General features: G+C 39.7%; 1 protein-coding gene across 1 annotated transcript; it reads right to left on the bottom strand.

Moving 5' to 3' along the window:
* Positions 1–2,510: 2,510 nt before the first annotated feature.
* Positions 2,511–26,283, bottom strand: RAB32 (RAB32, member RAS oncogene family). Its single transcript, XM_013945417.2, has 3 exons — positions 26,033–26,283; positions 7,240–7,517; positions 2,511–4,772 (listed from the first exon to the last, which is right to left on the bottom strand). The coding sequence occupies exons 1-3, from the start codon at positions 26,259–26,261 to the stop codon at positions 4,623–4,625; spliced, it is 657 nt and encodes a 218-aa protein (XP_013800871.2). The 5' UTR covers positions 26,262–26,283; the 3' UTR covers positions 2,511–4,622.
* Positions 26,284–26,362: the final 79 nt, after the last annotated feature.

Raw genomic sequence — 26,362 nt, 5'->3', positions numbered from 1 at the left:
GTACACTGAAATGAGTAAAATAAGTGGCTAGTAGAATTTATTCATACAAATATGCAAGCTACATAAGAATTCTAAGCTAGTAATTTTCACTGAATGAACACGATTTTAGGTGGTGATAAAAGAATCCATAATCATGTGTTTAAAAAACACACGGCGTTAAGTACTATTTTTTCCTGGAAATTCTTATTCAGACAAAAATTGAAACAGAAGTGAGCTTATAAACTGAGCTGCATAATGGTCAAACAATACAGGCACAACATCTTTCACTAATCTTCATTCTGGAGTCAGTTTTCCATCTGGTATGTTCCTTATTTTCAATAGTTTCCTGCTGCAGGGCAAAGAGCTCTGTAAGTAAGTGACCTTTCACACACTGCCAATTGGATGAGGTATTTCAATGCCAAATCATTATTTATTATGCTTCCATTTTTGCTATACAGTTTTTACTCTTGTAAAGTATATTGCTGCCTCCATTTCTTAAATTCTTTAGTAATTTATTATACTATATAGTAATTTATTATATTTATTATACAAAGGACCAAGCCATACACATATTTAGAGAAATGTGTTTCTGTAGCAAATAAAATCTTCTTTAAAGCAGGAAAGAAACAGCCAGCTTTGCATTTTAGAATCAATGTCACTAGCAAGATATCAAGACTAGAAGGAAGGCAAGGGAGCAAGTTTTTAAAAGCAAAATGTTCCACCATTTGATATCATGATTTTACTACAAATATCTTTTATAACTATTTGCTTTTATCACCATATATCAAATGGTTTCTCAGACACTGACTCAGTAACAATGACAAACTATTCCCCAGAGATTAGCCACTTCAGATAAACAAAAAATTGTACAACTTAAGGAGACTGCATGCTATCAAGACTCAATAGGTCTGACAAAGTTTAAACAAACAAAACTCTGGAGCTTGGAATAGCTCGTACTTTTCTACTACTATAGTTAAGATACACCTAGAAAATTCCATACTGAAGGATCACTAATTGCCCTAACTCCTTTACAGTTTTCGCTGCAATTGTGATGCCCCACTCAACTTTTTAAATGAGTAGAGGCCAACTTTGCATTAGCTAAACATACATACTGCACAACTACAAACCCGGAAGACCCTATGTCATCCTCAGCCTTGATGAAATTAGTTATTGGAAACATGCCAAGTAGGACATTTTATTGATGCACTGATCCAGATTTTTCTTAAATCTCAAAAGAAAAATTGTCCCTTAAATATAGGGACTAGGAACTCAGGTACTTGTTCATTTAAGATGGACATTTCACATTGTAAGAGCTAATGAAATAAAGTAGCATGGGGCCCCTGTTCATCTGATCAAGATGAATCATCAGTTTACTATATATCTTGTAAATGTAAAACAAATGTTTAACACTTTTTGCTCACTTTATTGCCTGAAGTTAAACTGTGTCTGTCTAAACTTCCAAATATCTTTCCAAAGATATCCAAATCAAAGATCTTGGGTTAATTAGGGCAGAGTTTCATGACTGGTTTAATTGATCTAAATAGTTCTTGGCAAATCACACAATCCTACCTATTCTCCTCCATCAGGGAGATGTTCCCATTCCCTTTCCTAGGCTAGGATGCTTAACTTTTCTTTTAGGGTTAGCCTTCTGCCGGATCAGGTCCCCTAATCTACCCACCATTACATAGTCTCACATGTAGTAATGCTACTGCCAGGGAACAGGAGAGAAAATGAAGGTAGCAGCAGAAGGGAAGAAAATACATCTTACCAGCAACTCCGACTGGCCAGTAGATTTTTTTCCCCCAGAAGGAGAAAAAGGACTTCACCCATTTGCAGAGAAAAATGATGTGCTGAAATTGTTTTCTGCACTATTAGAATTAGGTAATCTCAGAAAGCCTGCTCTACAATACAGTATTCTGCAGTCACTTTAGACCTTACTTTGTTTTTGTATATGGCATTTCCTGAACCTTACCCTCAGCCTCTCTACTACGTCAAAACTAGCATAGCCAACCATAGTTTGACAGTTCTGGCCACTCTACGTTCATGTAAAAGTTTAGAAGAATGCAAGCTACATACAGAACAGGGAAAGTGCTTGTACATTGCACTAATAGCTCTTCAAGCAGAAGTTTAGACATTCTTGAAACTATAATCTGTACAGGACAATTAGCCCAGGAGACAATGCTTACCATTGTCACTGACAGTTAAGATTGATGCAGTAGGGTAGAGTCTAAAGAGCTTCAGAGTTGGTCTTCATTCTGCTGTTTCAAGAACATCTGAAAATTGAAAGCACATGCTGGTGGTTGGCAAAAACCCTATAGTCCTCCACTGGCAATTTCTGCAGTGAAGTAGGTGTTTAAGGAGCAAGTGTCTGAATTTAATTAGACTAGCCTTATATAGTACTATCAGATACATGAACAGACTCAAGAAATGGTATGCTTTTTCATTAGTGAGCAGCTTTGTGTAATAGTACACGTCTAGTAAATGCATGTATTTGAAGCAACAATAGCATGAAATTACATCTCATTTGACTGGTCACCAGCTGTTATTGTATGTTTTGATCTACTCAAGTTATCAAAGCTATACACATGCCTCAGTGGCCAGTTACTGAATTTGTACAGTTATATTCACAAGTTTAGAAACAGACAGTATGCTGGGGAATAAGTGACTTCAAAAAGCAAATTTACAGTTCAAATAGAGCTATTCTATAAGTGAATGGACAGGGACATCACTTTAGTTTCAAGTTAGCTAAAAAGGTTAACAACCCAAGAAAGCCAGTAAATCAGAAAGGAAACTGTCCCCCATCCCTGTTCCTTAAGTGATACAAGATATCAAAAAGAAGTTTGAGTTGCAACCAAGCTTTAATGCCCAACAAATCTGCACAAGCCTAATGAAGACAGGTTCTTCACAGTGGTGAATGAGGGGAGGATGAGAGACCACAGACATACCAAAACAAGAGAAGTTCAGACTAAATAAGGAGAAATTTTCACAGTGAGGAAAGTCAAGCATTGGAACAGCTGTCCCAGGGGCTGTGCAGTCTCCATCATTGGAAGCTTAAGACCAGGCTGCATAAAGTCCTCAGCACACTGGTCTGACCTCACATCTGACCTTGCCTGGAACCAGAGGCTGAACTAGACAACCTCCTAAGATAATTCAGGTTGAAAGGGTTCTTATGATCCTAATCTAGCTAAATCCAGTTTCAGTTTATGCCAAGGTCTTTGATGCAGCAGCCACTAGGAGAAGACAGAGTTGCTTTCAAATGCCAGTGAACACATTTGTGTATAGGGTAGGTTAACAAATGTAAAGTTTTGAGTTCTCAAAAGCACACACCAACAACATAAGATGCCCAAATATATTTATTTGTCTCTTAAAAAGTATGTTACTCTTCAGAAGACAGATGAGGAAATTTCAATACATTTTAAAGTATCAGCCTGGCACATACTTCATGCTTATGTTTAAGTAAACATCAATACCATCAGACCAAGCAAGCTAAGATTTCAGAAGTCAGTAGCAATCGAGGTACCAGAACTTAAGTCCTTAAGATAAAAGGGAACTTCAAAGCCTCTCAGCCAAGCAGAGTCAGAGTTCAAGAATGTATTCAAGAACTGTAAAGCAAGTCTTTGCTCCCTTTTGATCTTCATCTGCTGCCAGAAATGCATGCGAGTTACAACAAGGAAATTTAAGCATCTCAGTATACTGAGTTACAGACTAGTAAGCCAGTTCACCAGCTCCAAGTAGTCAGAAGAGTGCAGCACTGTTCTAAAATTGAAAGTTAGAGTTTGGAGTTTTGATTCATTATCACAGGACAGCAATGATATTTACTTTTTGCAGCTCTTGCCAGTTTCCAGGGTTAGTGCATGAAAGTTTCTGGATGTTTATTTCTGGGTGTGCATATGGGTGAGGTTATCACAATTGTGTCAGCTGTACAATTGTATTCATTAATGTGTTTCCTAAGTATTAGCTGAGAGTATTTGCCTTAATGGCTGGAGATGCATTTTTGTTGCCATCTCTAACCATGTTCTCCCCTGCCAAATAGTCATTTTCCCCATCTTCTTGTTCTTATTCAGTGGCAAAAGCTGCCATCTACTTCACTCAGTCGTGGTGAACACACTAAGGAAGATATCTCCTGTCACTGGTCACCAGCTATTTCTATGCATTTCAAGATTTCTATGATGTCTTGATCCAGGAGAACTAGCAAATAAATAGGGACAAGTGCAAGTGAGAAGTCAGGCTAGAGTGGGTCATCCCTGGTGACAAAGGAAAAGTTCACAGCAAAGGTGTAAGTGCCTATTCAGCTAAAATCATGCTGAGTGAGTCCTATTTGGAATGTACCATATGTCCTAGAAGCAAACTAGATACCAAATGTTGTCTTTGTTCCTTTATACGAGCGTGTAAACACTACCTTATGTTCTCAAGAAAGAAACTAATTGGACTTAGATGCAGCCACTCAAGAAAGTGGAGTGAAAACTCACAAGATATTCTTGTTTGGTGTGAAACTGAGTATGTAAACACCCACAAGCGTCACCTATTCAGAGAATACCAGACACCCCATATGGATTGTCACAACGCAGCACCATAGCAGCGGTTTGATTTAAGAAACAGTCTTGCTGCTCATTCCATCACATTTACACTGAGCAGTGGTAGCATTAGCAGCACTGTGATTTGCTCTCTGCTTTCAACGGGTCTAGGTCCAGTTTTGGTTTCCCCACATCATTCTCTTCATTAGGAAAAGTTTTGTAGTTGGCAAGGATGTTTTCCACCAAGAATCGAGCAGCTTCATCTATGTTGATGTTGTCCTAAAAAGTGTTGAAGGCAAAGAAGTCAGATCTTTTAAACAGAAGTTGCACATGCCTATTAAAAGCTGGTCAAATGCAAACTCTTCTATAGTCTCATAACCTTGACATAAGCAGCTTAATACATCAGATCATTGCTCATACACTTGCTTTTGCAAAAAGCTACCAGAAAATTTTGGTAAAAAGTTATTCACCCTTATGACAAATAGGATACTTTGACTCTAACCTGGTAGGTGGTCTAGAGATGAATGCCATTTGCATTTGGAAAACTGGCAAGTACCATTGTGCCTTTCTGCAGCAGGAAAAGTTGTAGGCAATTACAGTGTTTATAGTAGTGTTCTACCTTTTGGGGCCTTTTTCTGCTTCTGCTAAAGTTTGGATGCACTTATTTATCTAAAAGGACATTTTCTATCAGCCTCAAAAACCCAGCTGAAGTCAGAGTGCCTCACCCAGCCACTCTTCAAAGCATGCACGAGAAGATGTAAAGTATATTAACATCCATCCTAAAGAAGGTGTGTATGCAGGATGGCTAGAGCTGCATTTCAGCAGGGTACCTCAAAGGCCAGTCTGGCCAGTGCCAAGGGGCCCTTGGCTACAGCTTCTGAGCTGGCTGGGCCACCTGTTAGTTTACCATCAGGTAGCCACATTTGGAACCACTCTTATCTTTGGTACCAATGGAAATACCATGCCAATGCACTGTTCTGTCTCCACAAGTGGAGCTCTACCCTTTACACCAGGAAGGTTAGGTCATGAGAACATATTTAAGCAGTTGCTGTTGTAGTTTGCAAGCTTGTGGTTGACAGACAAATTGCTTTGGGGGATTTGCAGACAGGCACTTCTTCCCCCATCATGGGCAGGGAAAAAGATTCTCGTCTTTCTAGGGAGCAGATGTTCATAGATATTTCTATGAATATATATATCCTCTGCAGTTCTATTGCCTAATCCACACCTAGTGGACCCTAACATGTCACTGATGACTAGACTGAATATTCAAATACTAATTTCAGCAGAAAGGTGTAATCAGTTTAACAGAATTTTCAGGTTGACAGGGCTTAAGTATACCAAATCAGTTACTGGTTTAAGAAAATAAAAATGCTGCCCTGAATTTTTGATGAGCTGTTTTAACTATGACATCTTTTCAAAGCCCTGAACAAGTCAATTCATAACTGAGCCAGAACTAGTATTGTCTGGACTTCTCTCTGCACTGAGAGCTTTGTTTTACATTGGCATCTTTAAAATGCCACCTGAAATGCAAGCTGTTACTCCACTTCCATAATACTCTTTATTCCAAAGTTACTTGCACTTATTTTTAAGACTGTGTTAAGGTCAATACACAGGAGTGCTAAGGGCAGCTGAAAAGTTGTCTATCTGAAGCTTCAAGGAAGACACATAACCCGTAACAGAATATTAAGAAAATTTTTAAGGCTCTTTATACTAAAGCCTTCTCTTTTTTAGTAACAATGAACAAATAGTAACTCTCAAACCCACCCAAAGTCAAACAAGTGATTAGCTAATTTAACTCAGATTCCTGCCACTGTGTACCCTTCCTCCTTATTTTACTGTGGTCAGGAAAAGACTTGTTAATTTCTTCTTACCACATTCCTCTTGCAGATCTTTTCTTCTTTTAAAGAGTTATCTAAGCATCACGGTGTGCCAGAAATGGTTCTCACTTAAAAACTCACTTACAGAGAACACTTCGCGCCAATTTGTCTCAGTAGCAGTTAAAGGAAGTGGGCAAGCCAAGGCAGAAATGGGCCTCGTAATTTAGCTTATATATGCAGGAATTATTGGCCAGACCAGCAATTTGGTCTGTCAGGCACATTAATTCTAAAAATGAAAGGCTGTTCTAGATGAAGACAACCAGGTCTTAAGAAACAATTCCACTTCTGACTAAACAGCAAGCTTATAAGCATATTAACCAGGTTTGTAGACTAACACTATAAAATATATACTCAAAGTTACCCGAATAAAGCAGCTGTCTATCTTAGCTTAAGTTACTTTGCTGAGCAATTTGTTTTTCCCCAGTTCAGTTTTGCTACTGCGTGATAGAATAGAAAGATGACTTAGTGGAATTATCTAGCTGGGTAATACAAATGAGCAAATAGCTTGTTCACTTCTGGAGTCTTAACACTTCCTACATGCAACAGTGAAGACAGAAGCTCAAGTCAAAAACCTGCATTACTCTATCTTTGACAGTGTGATCAGTGTTTAGTAGTACTAACATCTAAACCACTGATCCTTGACACGTGCATGATCTTAAGACTCATTCAAGTAAATTTAATTAAGGTTTCCAGTTAGTTTTAAGGTTACCTCTGAACTTAAGATGCAGTTCTTATCTACACCAAATATGTTGCAAGTCTTCCTCAGAAGCAAGATATTCCACACACCACTTCTAACTTTTGCTGAACACTGGAGACCCGGACTGTCAGTTCCTGTGCCTGAGGAGTTTAATGTTTCTTTTTAGGCTCACCTTGGCAGAGGTTTCAAACCACCCAACGAAGCCACCTTCTTTGCAGAATTGGTCCATTTGAGAGGGATTCTGGCTGCCATCTTTTTTCTGATCACACTTGTTTGCAAGAAGAACTGCAGGGATGGGGCTGCCATTGGGAAGTAGCACTTTACTGTCCAAATCATGCTTCCATTTTGAAACAGCCTCAAAAGTGGAGCCTCTTGTGACATCAAAGACCACAAAAGCACCAACTGCCTCTTTGTAGTATACTCTTGTCATATTTCCAAAACGCTCCTGGCCTGAAAGAAAGAAGAGTGACAAAGCATTCATTTAAGCGTTAATTGTAGTAAAGGTAAACGCATTTCAGTGCCAGGTTAGTAAATACAAGTTTGGCATTTAGGACTAGTCACTAAGTTTATACAACATTGGCCTGCCTCTATCATCCTCTGTTAGCTCACTGTAAGAGAGCTATTATTGATACCATGCATGACAAGTCAGATGCTAATTGTTTTGCATTTCCAAGTACTATTTTGCAATTATTTTTTACTTATTCATTAAGTAGTGTTCTTCAAGAGAAGTCATGCCTAAAAATGCTACCAGCACACCTGGACCCAAGTCATTTTTCCCTCAGAGGAAGCTTCTACATGACTGAGGTATAAGCCTGGTGAGTTCATATACATTATAGGTTTTATTTTCCTTAGGGATAAGCTCAAAAGGAGTTTAACAGTTCTAAGTAAGCCTTTGACTTCAGCTTTTAAGTTTGAGACCTTCTCTGGAAGAATTTCCAACTACAGGTGTTCTACAGCAAGCAGTCCCAGGATTAGGTGCAAGATGACCAAGACAGTTAAAGGACAAGTTATTCACAAAAAAATTCTCCATATTCTAAGGAGTGAAACTTTACACACTCCATGCTCTCAAAGAGGACAAAACTCTTCCCCTCCATACTCAAAGCTCAAGTTTTGAAGGAGACCATTATGTCATAGACTACTGAACCAACAAGCCAAGCACCACGCCTGCATCTCAGTGACTGTCACTAGAGGAGACACGTTGCTTATACACTGTTTATGAAACAGTGCAAGGCTTGTATTCAGGTAAATCACATTCTCTCCCTAGGCCTTTCCAGGCTTGATCCTCATGCCTAAAAGATGTTTTTTGTATATCTGTATTGGTAATGGCTGTACCACTTGAGTCAAAACTTAGTTCCTGTTTTCATGGATCAAGTGCCATTTGAAAAGAGTTTTGCCAGAGGGTTTTGACTACCTCTGCAGATCAAGTGCACTATGTCTGAAGAAGCTTTACCTTTATGTTCACATGCTTTTTTTCCAAAGGAAGCTGCAGAGTCAAGTTTAGTGATATTAAGCCAGAAATTGTACATGGTGCCATACAAGCTATGAGGAGCACCTTTTTATCTTCTTGATTTTTTAGTTCCAAATCCCACCATAGATTCTTGTTACATGGGAATACTTCCCACTGTGATGTAGCAGTTCAGATTGTACTAGTGTTCAGCTTAGGGAGTATATCCTTCACACCATAGGACTGGTCCACAAAACAAAAGATGTACTCTCAAGGTTTCACGTTTTACGGAAAAAAACTCTAGTCTGGCTCTGAAATAGTCTAGAAATGGACACCACCACTTGAGATATTGGTGGTCATTTTACATGAGACTGTACACGAGCATGAAGCAATGAGAAGAGCAGTCACATTAGTCATCCCTACTCAGTTTGCGTAGGGGCTTTCCTCTTCTTTTAGCTAAGTTTTGAAAAACTTGACAAAAGGTTACTCAAAAAAATAAATTACTGATCAGTTGCAAAGAGGGTTGCTAGATAGTTACTGGAGGAGAGGTGCAGAGACACTGCAGTCACTACATACAAAGTTATTTGTGGATTGTGGAAGGGCTATCAGTCACCACTTTTCAGGCAGTTGTGCATGCTGTAGGTGAACATGGCTGCTGATCAGTTATTACAGTGAAGGACATTATCAGTGACTGAATCCCTTCCTCCCTATCCTCCTACCCAAAAAAGCTTTAAGAGAAAAAACAGTTAGCAAGAGGCCACATTAACTTCCCACAGCAATAACCCTTGCTGAAACCTGCACACCACAGTGTGTCTAAGATTCTGTTTAAAAAACAAATTGAAGATATTTGAAAGCTATGTATGACCCAGTACTTGTTCAAAGAAAGATAGCAGTTGTTCAGGTTTGGTTACAATGTATATTTTGTTATAATCCTAAAGAGTACCAGGCAGTTTTTCTTCCCCTAAAATAAGAGGCTTAGCATTGGTCAGAGAGCCTGGTCTTCTCTATGTCAACTCATCCCCCATCTCCAAGAGAAATTCTATCTTTATCATACTTGGTGTTCCAACTCTTGCTTCCTCAGTCTTCTCACCCACCTAGCCCAATGCCTTTATATATAATGAGCTGGATACAAATGCGACTGGTAATCACTCAAGACTGCCCTACAGTTGCTTCCCCTGATTTCAGTGGCTTTCCGCTATCCACAACCTGCATGAACCTTTAGAACACAAAGGCCCTGCTCCCATGAGTAAGGGCTAGATCTGCTGTGCCAGAAGGGCAACATTTGTCTTGTAGTTGAGCAGCAGATCAGACAGCTAGCTGAATCTCATCATGGAGTCCTGACCAAGGGAGAGGCCAGCTCAAAGGTGGGGGGGGGGTTATGGTAATCACTAGATTGAGGAACTCCAGAAAAATGCACAAGCTAAGGTTGACTTTGTGAGATAGCTTTTCTCCTTATTGTATGATATGACAGCACTTCTGCTGGGAAAGTAAACCTGCAGCTGAACTGTACTTTGCTTTGAGCACCATTTGTACTCTATAGCATCCACCTGGAAAGCAAGTGCTTCAGCTCTGCAGGAGAAGCATTACTCCCAGCTGGCTTTGTTGACAGAAGTCAAGTTATTTGCTCTTACACTGCAAGTTTTACATTTGGAATAACATTAACACATATTCTTCTGTAGTTTAAAAACTTTGGTGAAAGCAGACAACAGAAATCCATAGGCCCATAACACCTACCAACATGAAAGTCTAAATCTTTACTGACTGGATTTCAGCTTTGCATAAGGGGATTTGATACTCCTTCCCCCTGAAAATCCACCATACAAGCAGACGCCACTGTGTTATTTCAAATTAATGCCTTTTAATAGCCCAGATATGCTCCAGTATGGAGTGCTGCTCTGTTCTGAAGTAGCCCAAACTCCCTAAACTGTTTGGGGTTTTTTATTTTATGGAGAGCTGCTTTCACCTCTAGAATTTGCATGCATTGATATTAGACTTGACCTGCACACTAGTTTATGACTGCTCTTTTATACTGTCTGGAATCTTATGAGGAAGGGACTATTCTTTTTATTCTATAGAAAGAGATGGCAGAACATGGCCTGCCTAAGAGGGAAAATATTTTTGTGGTAATAGGCATATGGCACGAGGCAGGAAAAGAGCATCCAGTATTAACTGACTAGAATTCCTGTACAACCCAGTTACTACTGACAGTACACATGCTTTAGGCTGAGTCTCTTGAAGGGGAAATAAGAATATTCTTGATAGCCTTTTGAAAGTTTAATAGGACTTTTGGGCAGAGCTTTTGCAAGTGCTTTTCTGCTTGCAAAAAAGCTCATACCCAAAAGCAAACTCTAGAGTATCCTGCTCCTCTGAAGTCCAGTGGTCTGAACATCATTCTCTATATCTATGATTAAAACTGTCAAATGACTATCTTCACTGTGCTCTGTTCAGCCAATGATTTGTCATTCCCCTTCCTAAGGCCAGCAGAGTTTTTGCTGTATTCTCACGTGGTGAAATGACTAATGTTGAGCAGTACAGAAAGTAGATCAGACCCCCAGAGCAGAGAAAGATAGAAGTGATCAGATGAAACTAGACTTAAAAACTCCAGTACATAGAACCATGAAAGGAAAGGGACAGGAATATAACTACTTGCTTACAGCAGCACCGTGGAAGAGACATTAAAGGATTAAACATGGTGGTAGGTCTAGTTCCTTGACACGAGCCTAATGGTACCAGAATGGTATCCATCCTTTGTTTCAGGGGCTCAGGTGTAGATGACTGGCTAAGCTATAGGACAGTCCTGCAGATTAATGGGTTTAAGGATATGGAAGTGGCTGCATGCAATATGAAGTTCTGCATTCTCTAACCACACAGTTTTCACATCTAAATGACTCGGCACACTTTGTCACCATATTTTCCAGTAATTGCAACAGCATTAAGTGAAATAATTGCATAATGTCATGCACTGGGAACTAATAAAGTTCCATACAGCAGAATCATAGCAACTAAGTTCAGTTTAAACTTGTATCAGAGCCTGGGAGCTTTTCTTGCTTCCCAAGTTACATTTTAGAAGAGCTAAACTTAAACTAAGAGCTAGAAATCACATAAAAAAGTTATAGCCAGTTCTGTTATTACTTCACTGCAAAAGCTAAAGCATTTAAAGGACAAAAAGGTTATCACAAGATTCAGAAAGTACAAGCCTTGCCTTGAAGTAGAATTAACAAAAGTTTCTTACAGCAATCCTTCCCAGTCTAAGGAATAAACAAGGGAGTCCTGTTTAATCACAGCAGTGAGACAGATCATTGTGGCAGTTTTGCTTTTAGTTAGCAGAAGCTACTCTGTGCTCCTAACATTATTTCTGCTCTAAACTAGTGTTTGCAGGATGGGAATTGAGGCAAGAAAAAAAGTTAGATTTGCAAGTGACTACTGGATATACATGATATTAAGTCTGTCAGGACTCCTCCCAGACTACTTACCATACCCAAAAGTAGAATTAAGTCTTAGAAAGTAGTTTATGCAAACTAGCACAAACCTACTCATGGAGAGCAAAGTGACCAATCTGGAAGAAGCTTCCCCAGCTATATTTTTGCTATGGAAGTGAATTTTGGTTTAACCCTGTCAATACCAGCAGTAGAACAGTTCACCTACCTTGTAAAAACTAAGCTTAGCCTGTTCTGCAACCATACAATTCTGACAGAGAAACCAGAGTTTAGTTGCATTTAAACCCTTTAAGTTTTCTTACTGGGAGTAATACTACTGGACAAAGACTAAGTAGTCTCTCTCTGATGAGACTAACAGTTCTGAAATCTTCCTGAACTTAGGTCATTAAAGAGGAGCAGTAAGATGACCCAAGGGTTATAAAAGCCTGAAAACTGGAAGAATGATGGAACAATTTCTTTTGCTTAACTCATGTTAGTTCAAGTCTTCTTTGACAGGCTAATCAGCTTAATGGATGGCCAGAGTTTGATATTTGACTTTAACAAATTTGACAGCTCTACATCAGAGAGTCTTAAACAAGTCAAATATAATCTAGACTGAAGTCGCCCAAAAATGAATCCATAGCTAGCTGAAGAGTTTTACTTCAGAGCTGTTTGCTGTCAACTGGAAGAGCTCTGCTTAAGAAGTTTTGCAGCTCTCCCCTGCATTCAATAACACTGAGTTTTCAGAAATCCGATAGTGAGGAGTCCTCAAATATGACTAAGGCCAAGCAGCTATTGCTAACATTTTGAGTTTCATCACTCTGAAGGACAGAGTTCAGTTAGTTTAAAAGCCAGTTTAAGTTCAATAGAAAGAAGTAAAGGAATATATCACACAGGAAAAATACAAAAAAACAAAGCCAAGAAATATCCAGCAATACTACAGTAGTGAAGAAAGCGATCAAGAGAGCTAGTGGATCAGAAATTAAGCAAGTTTCAAGGTACACTGAAGTAGTGTCCTGCTAGGGTGTTTCAGTTATGCTGCTTTTCTATCAACAGGTGAAGCTCAAGTGCAGTACTATATCCCGCAATGAACTTAGACATCACAAGATAGTTATTAAACCACACTGAATGGTTATTATAAACAGTTTCATTCTCGTAATAGGTAAATATTCTTCTTCCATTGTGAAAAGGGTTCTCAAAGATCAACTATTCTACATGATCACCAGTAGTCAATACTAATCAATCTAAAATTCAAGAAGGGTCCATAATAACAGCCTAGTGAAAGAGGATTCCTTGTAACCTTCTTGGCTTGCAGTTTAAGTACTTAAACAAGCCCCTCACAGATGCTGAAGGATTTTAAGTTTTCTCACCATGATAGCAAGATCAAAGGCTACAGAAATCAAGAAAGAACTTCAAGGTCAATGTTTAGCAAGTTAACAGATCTGGAAATACATAAGTGCCTCAAAGTTGGCATAGTTTTTCTCCAAAATAGGGAAATCCAGTGTTGGCCACAGCAGAAGTTCTCTAAAGGCAGCATAATATATTGCTATACTGTATGCTAAGCACTAGAAGTATTGACAGTATAACACTAGTTACCAACAATATAGCAGAAGATCTGAGGAAGCTAGTAGAGGTATAGTGGGGTGGCACTGAGCAATTTCTACAATGCAAGAGAAGTTTAAGACAGTTTTTTCCTCAGTAAAAACCTGCACAGAACTATTGTGATATGCAGTAGGAAGAGGGAAAGAAATGTTAAGGTATATTCCAATGCATAAGGGATTGAATATTTGGTGTACACATGAAGAAATAGAACAGTGTAAATAAATATTCTGGAAGAGAAATAGAAAAGTCATCATTAGAAGCATCTAAGGAACTATTCAAGTTTAAAACTTGCAGAGTTAGTTTAGGACAGTCTCAGCAAGACTGGTGCTATACTCAGCTTTTCATACCTGTCTCCCTTAGAGAGGAGTCCTAGGTCCTTTATAGCTAATTAGGTACCTCAGATTTGGATCTAGAATACCCAGCTCACTGGCCAGGAAGTCATACAAGGAATCAGCTAGGCTAATCATACTGATTAAGAAATACTGAGAATAAGGGGCAGTAACCTTAACTTACACCTAAACAGTCTCTAGACAGGCCTCTCTGCTAACATTAGCACATTAGTTTGTCTCAGAAGCATGCTTCTGAGGCTGATCTCCCACCACTACCACTGACTGTGCTTTGATTCACACTGTGGAGCAGTCTGCACACATGAACTAGCTTCCTCTTGGAAGAAGCTGGCCCAGTGACAGGCTCCAGGACCATGCTTCACACATGGGACAGGCAACTTGTGGGGCCAGACTAGCTCTAGTTGGGCTGCCTACACCATGGTGTCCTCACTGTCAGCTATTCTGACCTTATTAGCCACACTACTTGCTAGTACAGACAGTGCCTCTATTTATTCAGACTATAGTGCCAAACTACAAGTTAGTTCTTTCAGACAACTGTTCAGGACTAGGAAATGTGGGTGCTTTTATTCGGCCCAGACAGGAAAACCAATTTAATGGCAAGTTGAAATCCCTTCTTACCAGTCTTCCCCTGCCAGGGGAAGGCCTAACTTAATGAGCACTCTCCTTATTTCAGTTGTGCTGCTTTACAGAAGATTCAGGTCTCTGGTTCTCTGAATTTCTAGAGTCAGATTTTCGCATAGTAAAGTCAAGGAACATCTGCGTGGCAACTCCTTATTTTTGATTCCAACTCTCAGTAGAGTTTAGATCTTTCAGTGGGGTAAATTTAAATCAAAGCAGCATTCAAAATGACTTGACATGCAGCCCAATCCTGTCACTGCAATGTAAGCGAGTTTTAAAAGATACAGTGGCCCCAAATCCTTTAGGAGCTGTAGGCAAGAACACACTGCATTTTGGATGCCTGTTGGTCCTATAGCTGAGTGTTTGGCGCAAGACACCAAATATCCAGAATTGCCCTGAGGATGCATCTCCCAGTTCTCCAGATATCTAATGTGCATTTTAACACTACCAGGGTCAGGTGAGAACTGACTGGGGCTTCTTTGGAGCTGGATAAAGCAACATGCTACTGGCAAGCCACTACTACTGACAGTATTTTATTCTAAACCTGCACAGCTTGACCCAGAAGTGTCTTACCCTATTAGATAGGCTTCTGTTAGGAGCAGGAAGTAGGTTAACCAAACCACTATCAACATAATAGGACATGCTCAAGTATGTCTGCCGGATTTTTCACATGGGTAGCAGCTTTAGATTGCTAGAGTAGACAACCTGACTCTGAGACAGTCAGTGCTAGATCTCTTTCACATCCTCATTCTTACTGTTTAAACTATCAGTGCAAAATTGCCAAGCATTTAGACTACATAGGTGTTGAACTATACTTGTAGCTCTAGCAGATATTAGGAACCTGTAAGAGTTACAAAACGCACATCCAGCCCGAGTCTTACTTTCCACTATTGTGCAATTCATATTTGGGATCTGTGGTTCTGCTGACAAATGCCAAGACATTAAAACCCAAGAACTTTAAGAGTATTATTTTCCTAAATTAGACAGTACTAAAAACAGTTTTTCTGACTGCGACTCTTAGTTTCTAACACACAAAGCAGCCTCAGACAGATTTTTTTTTAATTAACTGCTAATGTCCTTCCTTGGGGGGTGGGGGGGCATGAGGGCATGTTACTAACCACTGGATCAACCCTTTCCTGACAGAGGGTCCTAGGCCTTCAGAGAAAAAGTCTTCAGGAAAGAGTAGCTAACCAGTTAGTCCCTATTTATCTGCCTCCCATCTCACCGTAAGAGATGACCTTTGGCACTCTGGCTATGTCTACATTAGATACGAGCAGATCTGTAGAGAGACAGTCTGTGCTGGAGACCTGTCATCCACAGTATACACAGCAGTATGGTCAGGGAGATTTATTCTGGACTACTGCTAGTCTGAGACAAAAGCTATGTTCCAAGTATTAAAGGACATTCAGATGAAACTAATCCTGAAGCCTGAAAGAAATATAGCTAGTATGATCCAAGACTGTTTCATAAAATAAAGCAAGAACAATCAGATGCCTTTCCCCCTGCCCCCCCCCCAAAACACACTGCTATAGACAGTTTCCTCTGCTGCTATTTGGAGCTTAGCTCATGAAGTTTATTAGCTTCTCTGTTAGCCCCCAGCTTCTTACCTGCAAAATTGTAGGGTAGAAGCTTCCAATGAAGCTTCATCTAGAGAGGTATGTCTTTATTAGTGTTGATCATAAAAGACTATTTCCTATCTTCTGGTTTCATGTTACACTAGAATTTTTTTTTTAATTACCAGCTAGATTTTTCTTTAGACTGCTCTCCCTACTTCTGCTATAGGACAATGGGCAGAATAGCAAAACCAAAGCTCCATAGACATTTCTGTTAACTGCACAAGGGAAGTTCTTCAGATAGTTCAATTGCACAAATTATTTGGGAAAATCCCTTTACAATGCTAAACAGATTCCCTGCATAAAACCAATAATTCACATATTGTCTCAAAAAATACTGGATATGTAACATTCACTGGGAGAGTATCAGTTCAGGTTCACTGTTCCTTTAATCAGAAGTGCTTTCACCATTGATCTCAGAGTCAATGTCATTTCATTACAAAATGGCAGGAAGCAATTTAAAATTTCATTGTGCAACATGGCCTGAATCTGAACTAATAATTGAATTACCTGAATTTTCACAGGCATTGAGACTAATCTCTTCAATCACTTTCTTTGCTATTGTTATACTTCACTCCCAAAGGAAGACAGAATAGCCCTATTCACTATAAGTGAAACAGCAGAAACACTGAGGTACAAGTGCTCTCAAGTTATACTCCTGATTTCCATCAGTAAAGTAGGTCACTTAAACAGCTATGCAGAAAGCCTGTAGCAGAACAAGATGAACTTTGGCTCCAAGTTTGTCCATTTCTGTATCTACAATGCTGTTTATTCCCCATGATCTTGAGGCAGACCTTCTACCTTTCTCAGAGTAGCAAGGGCATTCACAGCCTGATATCATGACAGACTCATAGCAACATAATCTTTAAGCCTTGTCATCCTCTTCATGCATCGGGACTGGCATATACTACACCTATAGAAAGAATTAATCATCTCCTAGAGGGGATTTTATCATGATAAAGAGCCTTAAAAATCTGTCTACAGTGAAGTAGCCTGTCAGTGGGCAACGGGCTAGAGATGACAGCTTACTGAATTCCCTTTTGGTGGAAAGGCTACAATGTTCTATTCTTACTTTGTCCCCATCCCAGCAGATAAAAAAAGGACACCATCTGCTTTCACAAGAGTGTAAAGCTTGTACATAGGAACTCTTCCTCAAACAATTGCGCAGCTCTCACAAAGAAGTTTATAGAAAAACTGATAAGCTTTTATTGCTGTCCATAGCCTCGGTTTGAATGCCTAGAATTAGCCCCTAACAGCTTAACAATTTGTCTTGAAGTTTAGAGGCAGGACTCTGCACTTACAGTTCAGCTGGCTTTGTCCAGCATCAAATGTATTATATGTGAAAGTATGAATAGTCTACTTTGTATTAGACATTTTTTACACATTTAACTCCACTTGTTTTGCTTACAACTTTGATAGAAAGCATTTTAGCAAGAGAGGAAGTTCCTGACTAAACACTAGATTTCTATCCTCAAGAAAGTATTGTTCAAAGCTAAGTAATTTCTAACTAGATGTCAAACACAGCATGTATGAAAAACCCTCCTACATAGCCCAATTAGTGCCAGCAACAGCATGAATGGGTAGTTCCTACTTTGTTCTAACTAGACTTATTCAAACATGTCCTCTGCCAGAGTTAAGCTATTTTGTGCCTGACACTCCCTAATCCATCTCCTCTGGTGCACTGTCATGCAGCCAGGGCCATACTGTATGCTTAACGGTGATGCTGCATAGCCCTACAGTATCTTGCAACATACAGGAGAACAATTCTAAAGTTAGTCTGTCTCAAGAAGTTTATCACAAGACTGAAAAAAATGTTAATCTCTGAAATGGTAAATGTGTCATGGCACATTGAGTGCAATTGGAATTCAGCATCAAGTTGCTGCCACATTGTTCTACCCAGCACTAGTCTGGGAGCGTTTAAACATCAAGTTCCCATAACCTATTTGCAGTGACTAAAAGGCTTCTTCCTTAGAAATAAAAAGATATACATATATACATCATTCTTTGAAGATCTGCTAAAATCCACACAGTAAGAAATACTGTTTTGCATTTGCTACTAATCTAGAAGCTACCCCCAGTGAAAGGGTAATATGCTTTCTCTGGCCAGAACTAAGATATATTTCTAAACAAGCTCTATAGTAACCCTGAAATCCTGTTGTGCTTCAAAGTATAATCTTACCACATCTACCTTAGCTCTGCGTCTCCACAGCCAAAGGAAAGCTTTTAATGTCTAATGTTTTACTACAGACAGATTGAGAAGCACATTGTACTTTGTAGTCACTGCTTATTGCTGTTTATACTAGCTTTAACACTTGCAAGAATTTCACAAGACTTATTCATACGCTTTCATATAAAGCAATACAAGCAGAAAAATCTCTAACTGTAAATCATTTCCCCTTGAGGTGACATACCACACTTCAGAAAGTCTAAACTGAGTATTTAGAGCAGTGGCTACAGCTAGAGTTCAAGGAAGAGTTTAACTGTCCTGTGAGACTGAATTTCAGTGTAAGGTCTCACACTGGAGAACTGCATTCTTGCTTGTTACTCAAGCACAGAAACTTGTTTTACACAGAGGCTGTTGGAGTCATTTCTGGAGCCAGTCAAGCACACTGAGAAAACCAAGTTAGTAAAAGGCAAAGTGGAGATACACAAATGAGAAAGTCAAAGATTAGTTCTGAACCTGACATTGCTGTAAGAATTGTTGATAAAAGTAGATTTACATTCATGTAAAATTTATTAAATATGTACTTTTAACAATGTATTATGGCCCACACCCAGTTTGGTCCTGCAGGGTAATGCACTTGACTTTACTACTGACTTAAGTAGCTAGTAACTAAGCTCGTTTCACATGAAAAGCAAGAATTTAACTGATATTTGCTTCAAAAAAAACCCCACATCTTAATGATGACCAATATAAGTTAATGGATTTCTGCACTAATTTCTAGTTTGTGTTTTATATTTTGATCCAAAGGTTACATTGAGCAGTATATGCTATTTTTCTCCTGTCTGCTGCACATAAGAACTCAGGTATTATAGTTTCCATTTAAGGTAGCATTTTTTTTTGTTTTTTCTTCTTCTTTTGATGGATACCCATCCATCCTTTGTTCTCTGCACCAGAGTACTACAGAAATATTTTCACTGTGGCCCTGCAGCAAGTGGAAAGCTCCTGAGTAAATGCTATGATATGCACCTTATCTGTTTGGAAAATGAGGTGGAGCTTCAGATTCACCTATCCCACAGCAATTAGAAGCTCACGCACTAAACGATATTTCCAAGTATAAAGCACTTCATTGTCAACAGAAAAGAGTTCTCACAAGATCAATACAGCAATCTTTAGATTTTAAGCATATATAAAACACTTCATTCTCAACAGAAATTAAGAGTGCTTGCACGCTCAATACATCAGCCTTTAGGCTTTACATATGTACTAGATCAGTGGCCTTTTTTTTTTTTTTTTTTTTTTTTAAGATAACACCTTTAGCAATATTTCTCCTAGGAGACCTAGAAATAAGTTCTGAGCTTATTTCCAAGATATCCAAAGAAGATCTCTCTCAAGCCTACCATTTACTGAAAGAACTAGACAGTCCTGTCTTACATAACCAAAATTGATTAGCATACTAGACTGCGTGACAACACCAACTTCAAAGCGCTAACATTTTACATATGTTTATGGAACTCCTAATTTTAAACTCAACTCCATAAAGCCTCTGTGGTGATAGTTAAGATAACATACAGTAGTTTGAGTTGCTATATAACAAAATACTTAGCACAAGAACACTCAGTGATATGAGAGATGCAGTACCCTACTGGTAAGACGAGGAAGTTGCTTACCAGCAAGACTAAAACCATACCTTGTTTGATATCTTTTGATAACAAGCTACTTAACTAGGAAGATTTTCTAGAAAGAAAGCATGCTGATACCCAGAATCTGGATACCATAAAGAATCTTTTCAGTCATGTTTGTGGTACACAGAAAGATGTCTGAAAATTGAGACGCACCAAAAAGAAACAAGTTTAACATTTAACACTTATTTGGACTACTTAACTGCAGAGCTTCAAGGCCAGCAAAGCATATTCCCAATTAAAAGTTCATAACTATAATTCTACTGTTCCAGAAGAGTTGCAGCAAAGGACACCTACTCAAGATTTCCCACAAAGGGATGGTTTCTAGAAGGAAACATACTGTGCATCTTCAGTCCTGTTGCCTCTACAACTTCTTTCAAAAACAGCAGGCCTTCTACTTTTCCTGAAACTTCGGCTGAAGAGATGTAAAACTAGTAGCTAACATTATCCTTAATTAATTCTTCTTCTAATACGAAACTTATACTTAAATGTGTGCATGCAGTAAGCTTACAGCAAGCTTAAAGGCCTGTGACTGCTCTCTGTTCAATCTGTTTTTAATCAGACTGAACTTCATCACATAAAAGACTCTCCAATCCTGATCCTGGGACTTCTGACTTGCCTCGGGTGTTACCAGAACACTAGCGCTTCCAGCTCCACATTAAGGCAGCTGCAACTGGAACTTCCATCGCTGGATAACAAACTAGGAAGTTATATCAGATCATCTCCTAGTTCTTCCAGTTTCTGAAATGAAGCTTTGAGTTCCAATTTTTGCATCTCTGATGGACGTTTATGTGCATATTTCATTTCCAAAACATTTTTTTCACTCTTCTTCTCGTTGCACTCAAATATTCTTATTTACAGTGAGAAAGTGGTTATGAGCAGGTTATGTCAAGATTCTCTTGTCTCCACCCTATGCTCACTTCTCTTGTTCTAGGCACAGAGCTAAGCAATTTCTTAATGGTTTCTTTGTTGGGATTAAAATGGAAGTTCTTCACTGATCCTCAAAGTGTGTTGCATGCAAGTACAAGTTGCTACAAGACTTGCTTTAGAGACTGCTCTCTCTGAGCTCTCTATAGTTAGAATAGGCTCCTCTGAAAAGGAATTGAGGTGTGCCTCTGCTGCACATAGAGCTAAATGAGTAGTAAACTGAAGAAGTTTTCTAGATATCCCATAAAGACTTTCAGGAAAGCATTAACATCACTTAAGGCTTGCTTTAGACCTTATTTAAAGATAAAAAAAATCAGCTTTTAATTAAAATAACTACTTTACAACCTAGTACACAGAAGTAGTTTGGCAGTCTTCTGGCAAACCAGTAGCACAAATGCAGACCTAGAATAAACTGAAATATACAGCTGCTTAAAGTTATAAGAATTTTACATGGAACATACTTGGACAGCTTGAATGCGTTTGAAACTCAGTCACCAAAATATGCAACAGTACAAAACTATGTTCCACAAGCAAGCGAACAACCACCAAGCACTCCACCCCTCCAGACAAGATCCATCTCATTCTGTTGAGACAGGAAGATTAGCAAGTACAGAGTCACTTCCACAGATCTAGGCCAGAAGGCTTGCATTTTGCATTCGTTGCCTTCCTTTGCAAGTGCTTATTTCAGTTCAAGGTTTCTTCTCTGCTGAGGAACAAATTTTAGAACATCCTCCTCTCCCTTTACCACACTCAGTTTCCTGCACTCACTTTCCCATTTGTTATGGCTTCCCATAGATCAGTGCAAGTTAACCCCCTAAATACATTAAAAGCTTAATGTCTCTTCACCTAACTAATGCCCATTTGTCTTTATAGAAAAATGCTTTATTCCAGCTCTTCCTCAACTCAGTATTTGAGCAAAAATACTTCATCTGATATTTCCATCCTCAAGACTGGTACACACTTCTCACAACAGGTTAGATTTCAGACTACTTCAAGGAGACTTGCATGCAATGAGTCTTATCACACAGCTCCTGAAAATTTAAAGTCTCTAAACATGTTATACCTATAAGTACAATTGTTCCTCTTCTGTTTTGCCAACTTCAAAGCTGTGTTCTTCCAGTTAAAGCAATATTTAAGTTTTAATAAACACTTTTAAGAATAAATTTTAATAAAGTCCTGGAAGAAGGGTGTAATTACCAGAGTTAGTGCAGAATGTCTCACTCAAAGCTTTAAAAAAGTTTGTCTGCCAGGTGTCATTAGTGACATCAGGGGAAGCCAAGCTCAAGTGGTCATCTGTGACTTTTGCCACCCTTCCCCTCTAGAGGGCTTCATGTTCACACAAGCTGATGTGAGTGACAGTGTTAGCTGGTTCTGTGTAATCACATTGGCTATCATCACTCAGAGGTGCTGATCTTACTAGATCAGACCAGAAGGTTGTCAGATTCAGAGAAAGTCCTTAAAAATGTTCTTTCAATGATATTTGACTGAGTTTTATCAAATATGCTATATTCACCTCCTACACTACCCTGTATTCAGTGTAGTTGCTCTGAGAGAGAGAGAGAGAGAGAGAGAGAGAGAGAACGCGAGCGCATGCTTACGAAGCATTTGTTTTCTTCTATTTGTTTTGCCAATTATGTCCTTTGAAGAAGAGGTTTAACCTGGTTCTAACACTTTCAGAGTTTATCCAGGAAGATAAATTTATCATGACTTTGCATGCCAAGATAAAACAGGAGTAATGCCTAAGGGCAGCTGCAGCTTAAAAGTTTTGTTCCTGTATGAACATGCATGTAGTCTGTTCAGCTTCTTTCACAATCTTTCATGCTACAAACAAGATCATTTGACAGTGGCTGATCAGTCTAACTCTCAAGCCTTTTTGTCTCTACTATTCAAAAAGCCACAGCCTGTGTCAAGACAAACATGCCTGAATATTTCTTGATCATACAGGTATAGGTACCATACTCTCCTTCCCTCCCCTCTTGATTCTGCTACAGGAATTTGCATTATTTTGTACCTTGTAACAGGAAGGCTATTCACCATAAAAAGAAAAGGAATGGAGAGTGTAACATACCATATTCTTCTAGGGACTTTATAGCTTTACCATAAAAAAAACAAACAAACAAAAAGCACACACACACCTTCAGCTAGCTAGCACAAGAGACGAAAGTCACTCAGGAACTTGCTGCATTGCAATGCACAGTAGGACACTCACCAGTTTGGCTACAATCACCAGAAACCAGCACAGTATGTACATTATAATCTTTAGTTGACGGATTGAGCTATGTGGTTAGTTCTTATCGTCAGTTTAGGTGCAGAACCTTAGATTGCAACACCCAGCTCTTGAAAGAAAGCTTTTTACAGTGGACTGCAAGTACAAACTTTGATCTAGTGAAAAGCAACGTGCTGTGCTACACTTAAGCCTTGACTTAAATTCAGAATCCATTTTAAAGGCATCAAAATCAATTCAGAATGCTAGCACCACATAGCTTGCAGGGAAGTCACATGTAATAGTACTTACCATAAGATTTAGATCTCTTGAAGAGATCTAAAGCTGTTTGTCTGCACCCACCAGAAGACAGAGTTATCTACATTAGTTGCTGAAAGCCAGAAGACAGTTGAGCTGATGAGTTAAAAGAGCATGACTATCACATGCTCAAAGACTTTGTTACACAGTATAATAAAATAGCAAGGCTTTAGGGAACACGTGCTATGACTGTTCAGGAGCCATCTTCTGCCTGGTTCTCTGTAACTAGTAATTTTTATATAAGCCTGTTAGCATCCTCCAGTATTTTTAAGAGTTCAGAGTACATGCAGCTGCAAAACACATTCCCAGGTCATGGACATTAGCACTTTTAAGACCACGAAACAACCCTTTTGTACTAAAATCCCTTGTATTTCAACAATTAGCACTTAACTGAGATGCATCTGTAGGAGTCTAAACTGTTACTGTCACACTGGCTAAGCACAGCCCAATCAAATATCACTAAAACTAAGATTACTTCTGTTCTCAGCCTTGTTTTTCTTTTGAGGAAGGACACAGTCCATTGGTAGCAGATAGCCTAAGCCACCAGATTAGATATAAGAATTTGGAATGCAAACTGTAGAGAAATAGTTTGATTTTTTTTTTTTTTTTTTGCACTAGGGAAAGACTCACTCAAGAGTTTCATGCAGAAGTTGGTATCACATTGTTAGAAATGGGGAAAGATACTGCCCGTTCAGTTTAGTACGGCATCATCTGCAGTATGTCTGTCAGTGTTATAATATACAAATATTTTAATGACAGGAAAGTTTAATTCTTCAATCTATTGACAACATTAGCACAAGCCTCCAGGGACTTAACAGCAGCCCTTAACTCAATCTTGACCTAGTCATGTCCAAGATACACTAAGGGCAATAACCAAGAATGAAAAATAGTTTTCTGGATCTTGAAATTAATTCATGGGTGTGTTAATAGACCCTATTTATACTATGGGAAGTTCTATCCAAACTATGTGACAAGTTACAGCTAGGTTTCCAGCTAGCCTGTTGAAACAGATTGCTTTGGGGAAGCGTAACAGGCTACCCAAGCCTCAGAAACCAAGGGCTGAAGAGAAGTTAAACATAAGTGTGGCAGCCAGCCAAACCTGAGTATCCCGATCAGTGTTCTGTGTTTAATCTTTGGGATCTCAGACTTGCTAAAATGCACTGAGAGTGTTGTAGCAACTTGCACCAGTACTGCCAATGGATAAAATACACACACGCACCTTCCTTAAAGGAACCCTTCTGAAACACTTAGCAGAAGGGAAAGTTTGCCAGTATTTCACTTGCTCTCCAAAACAGCAATTAGAGAATATTTTAGTTTAGGGCAGCAGCAGCGTTTCAGCTTATTGTAATAAAAAGTAGGTTTTTTAGTTTGAGGAATCCTATTTGAAGTGTTTTAAGATAATCTTTAGAGCCTAAGCAGAACCGAAACTGACATAGAGCCAGGTTTATCACAGGGCTACAGCAGCCTGCATTTTACACTTCCTGTTTTACGAACTTCCACTTGATAGAGTGTTCATGGAAACAGTAACTGCCAGTTGTTATTGCTTTATTATAGTATCTTCCAGTAGCATAGGCTTAAAACACCATTATTCAAAATAAAGTCAGCTTTCTCATACCCAAGAAGATATTCTGAACACAGTGAAGAGGAAAGAAAAGAGATGCAGGTTAACACCCAAGCTGCGTACAAAGAGAACTACAAGTGCAACACCAAGTTTGAGATGCTAAGGATACAGACTTCTCACAAGAGCACAACAGAATAGAGCTTATACTGCGGCATTTAACACCTCAGCATAAGTAAAGTTAACCATGTTAACCAAGTTAAAGAATTAGAATGCTTACGCGTCATGGTTAACACCTCTGTCTTTCAAAGAATAGGTCTGAACTATCCCAAGGAAAGGAATTCTTTGCAGTCTGGGGATGTGGACTTGTTTGGTTCAGTGTACTCAGAATATCTTTTTAAACACACAAACCCATACTCTGAATGTAGAGCTAAACATAACACAAGTCCCATTTATTCACTTCAAGTTGCAAGGATAAAAGCTATTTTTAAAATCAGTATGTGGCTCCAAGCACACAAAGTTTGAGCATGCTTCCTCTAAGCACATTAGCTATTTGAGTTACACCTTACAGGTTAAAGGTATCTCCTAAACATAAAATACATATTTTTTTCCAAGCAAGTTATCTAGAGGTGTTGTGGAGCAGTAACCATAAATGAAGTTAAGCAGTCATCAAAACGAAGGACACCTGGGGAGGCCGGTGAGGAGGAGCAGTACAAGCAGGAGTCACCTGGGAGCCCTGGAGCCAGCAAGTAGGGCAGCTCTTTGAGGAGGGCTGCAAAACCCTGGGCCAAGCCAAGCACTGCACAACACCAGCTAGCAGAAGCACGCACAGCATAGGAAAAGCCAAGAGCTTCGCTCCATGATCGAGACTTCCCTCTGCTTTTGCTTCAAAAGCAGAGCACAGCAGTTAAACGTAACAGGGGAAGGAGAAGAGTCAGGGGGACAGACCCCAGAGTGGAAGCGCGCTTTTCCCCGTGGAGGCCGAGAGCCGGGACCAGCAGACGCCTGGTCCCGCCGGCCCCTCTCCCCGCTCCCTGCCGCGGAGCCGCCGCGCAAGGCGCCGGCCCGGCCCTCACCTGCTATATCCCAGAGCTGCAGCCGCACCAGGGTCTTGCTGTCCCAGTTGATGACTTTGAGAGCGAAATCCACCCCGATAGTGGCCCGGTAGTGTTGCGAGAAGAGCTGGTGCACGTACCGCTTGATAATGCTGGTCTTGCCCACGCCCAGCTCCCCGATCACCAGCACCTTGAAGAGATGCTCGCGGCACTCCGGCCCGCCGGAGCCCCCTCCTTCCCCCCCGGCCATCGCCGCCGCGGACCCGGCAGGGGCAGGGGCAGGGGCGGGCAGCCGCGGCGGCGCCCGAGGGAGGCCGCGCTGCCGGGGCCGCGGCTGTCTCGCCGCAACTT

This window comes from Apteryx mantelli, chromosome 3 (genome assembly GCF_036417845.1).
Source record: "Apteryx mantelli isolate bAptMan1 chromosome 3, bAptMan1.hap1, whole genome shotgun sequence".
Classification (NCBI taxonomy): Eukaryota; Metazoa; Chordata; class Aves; order Apterygiformes; family Apterygidae; genus Apteryx; species Apteryx mantelli.
This window is presented reverse-complemented; position numbering and strand designations above follow the sequence as displayed.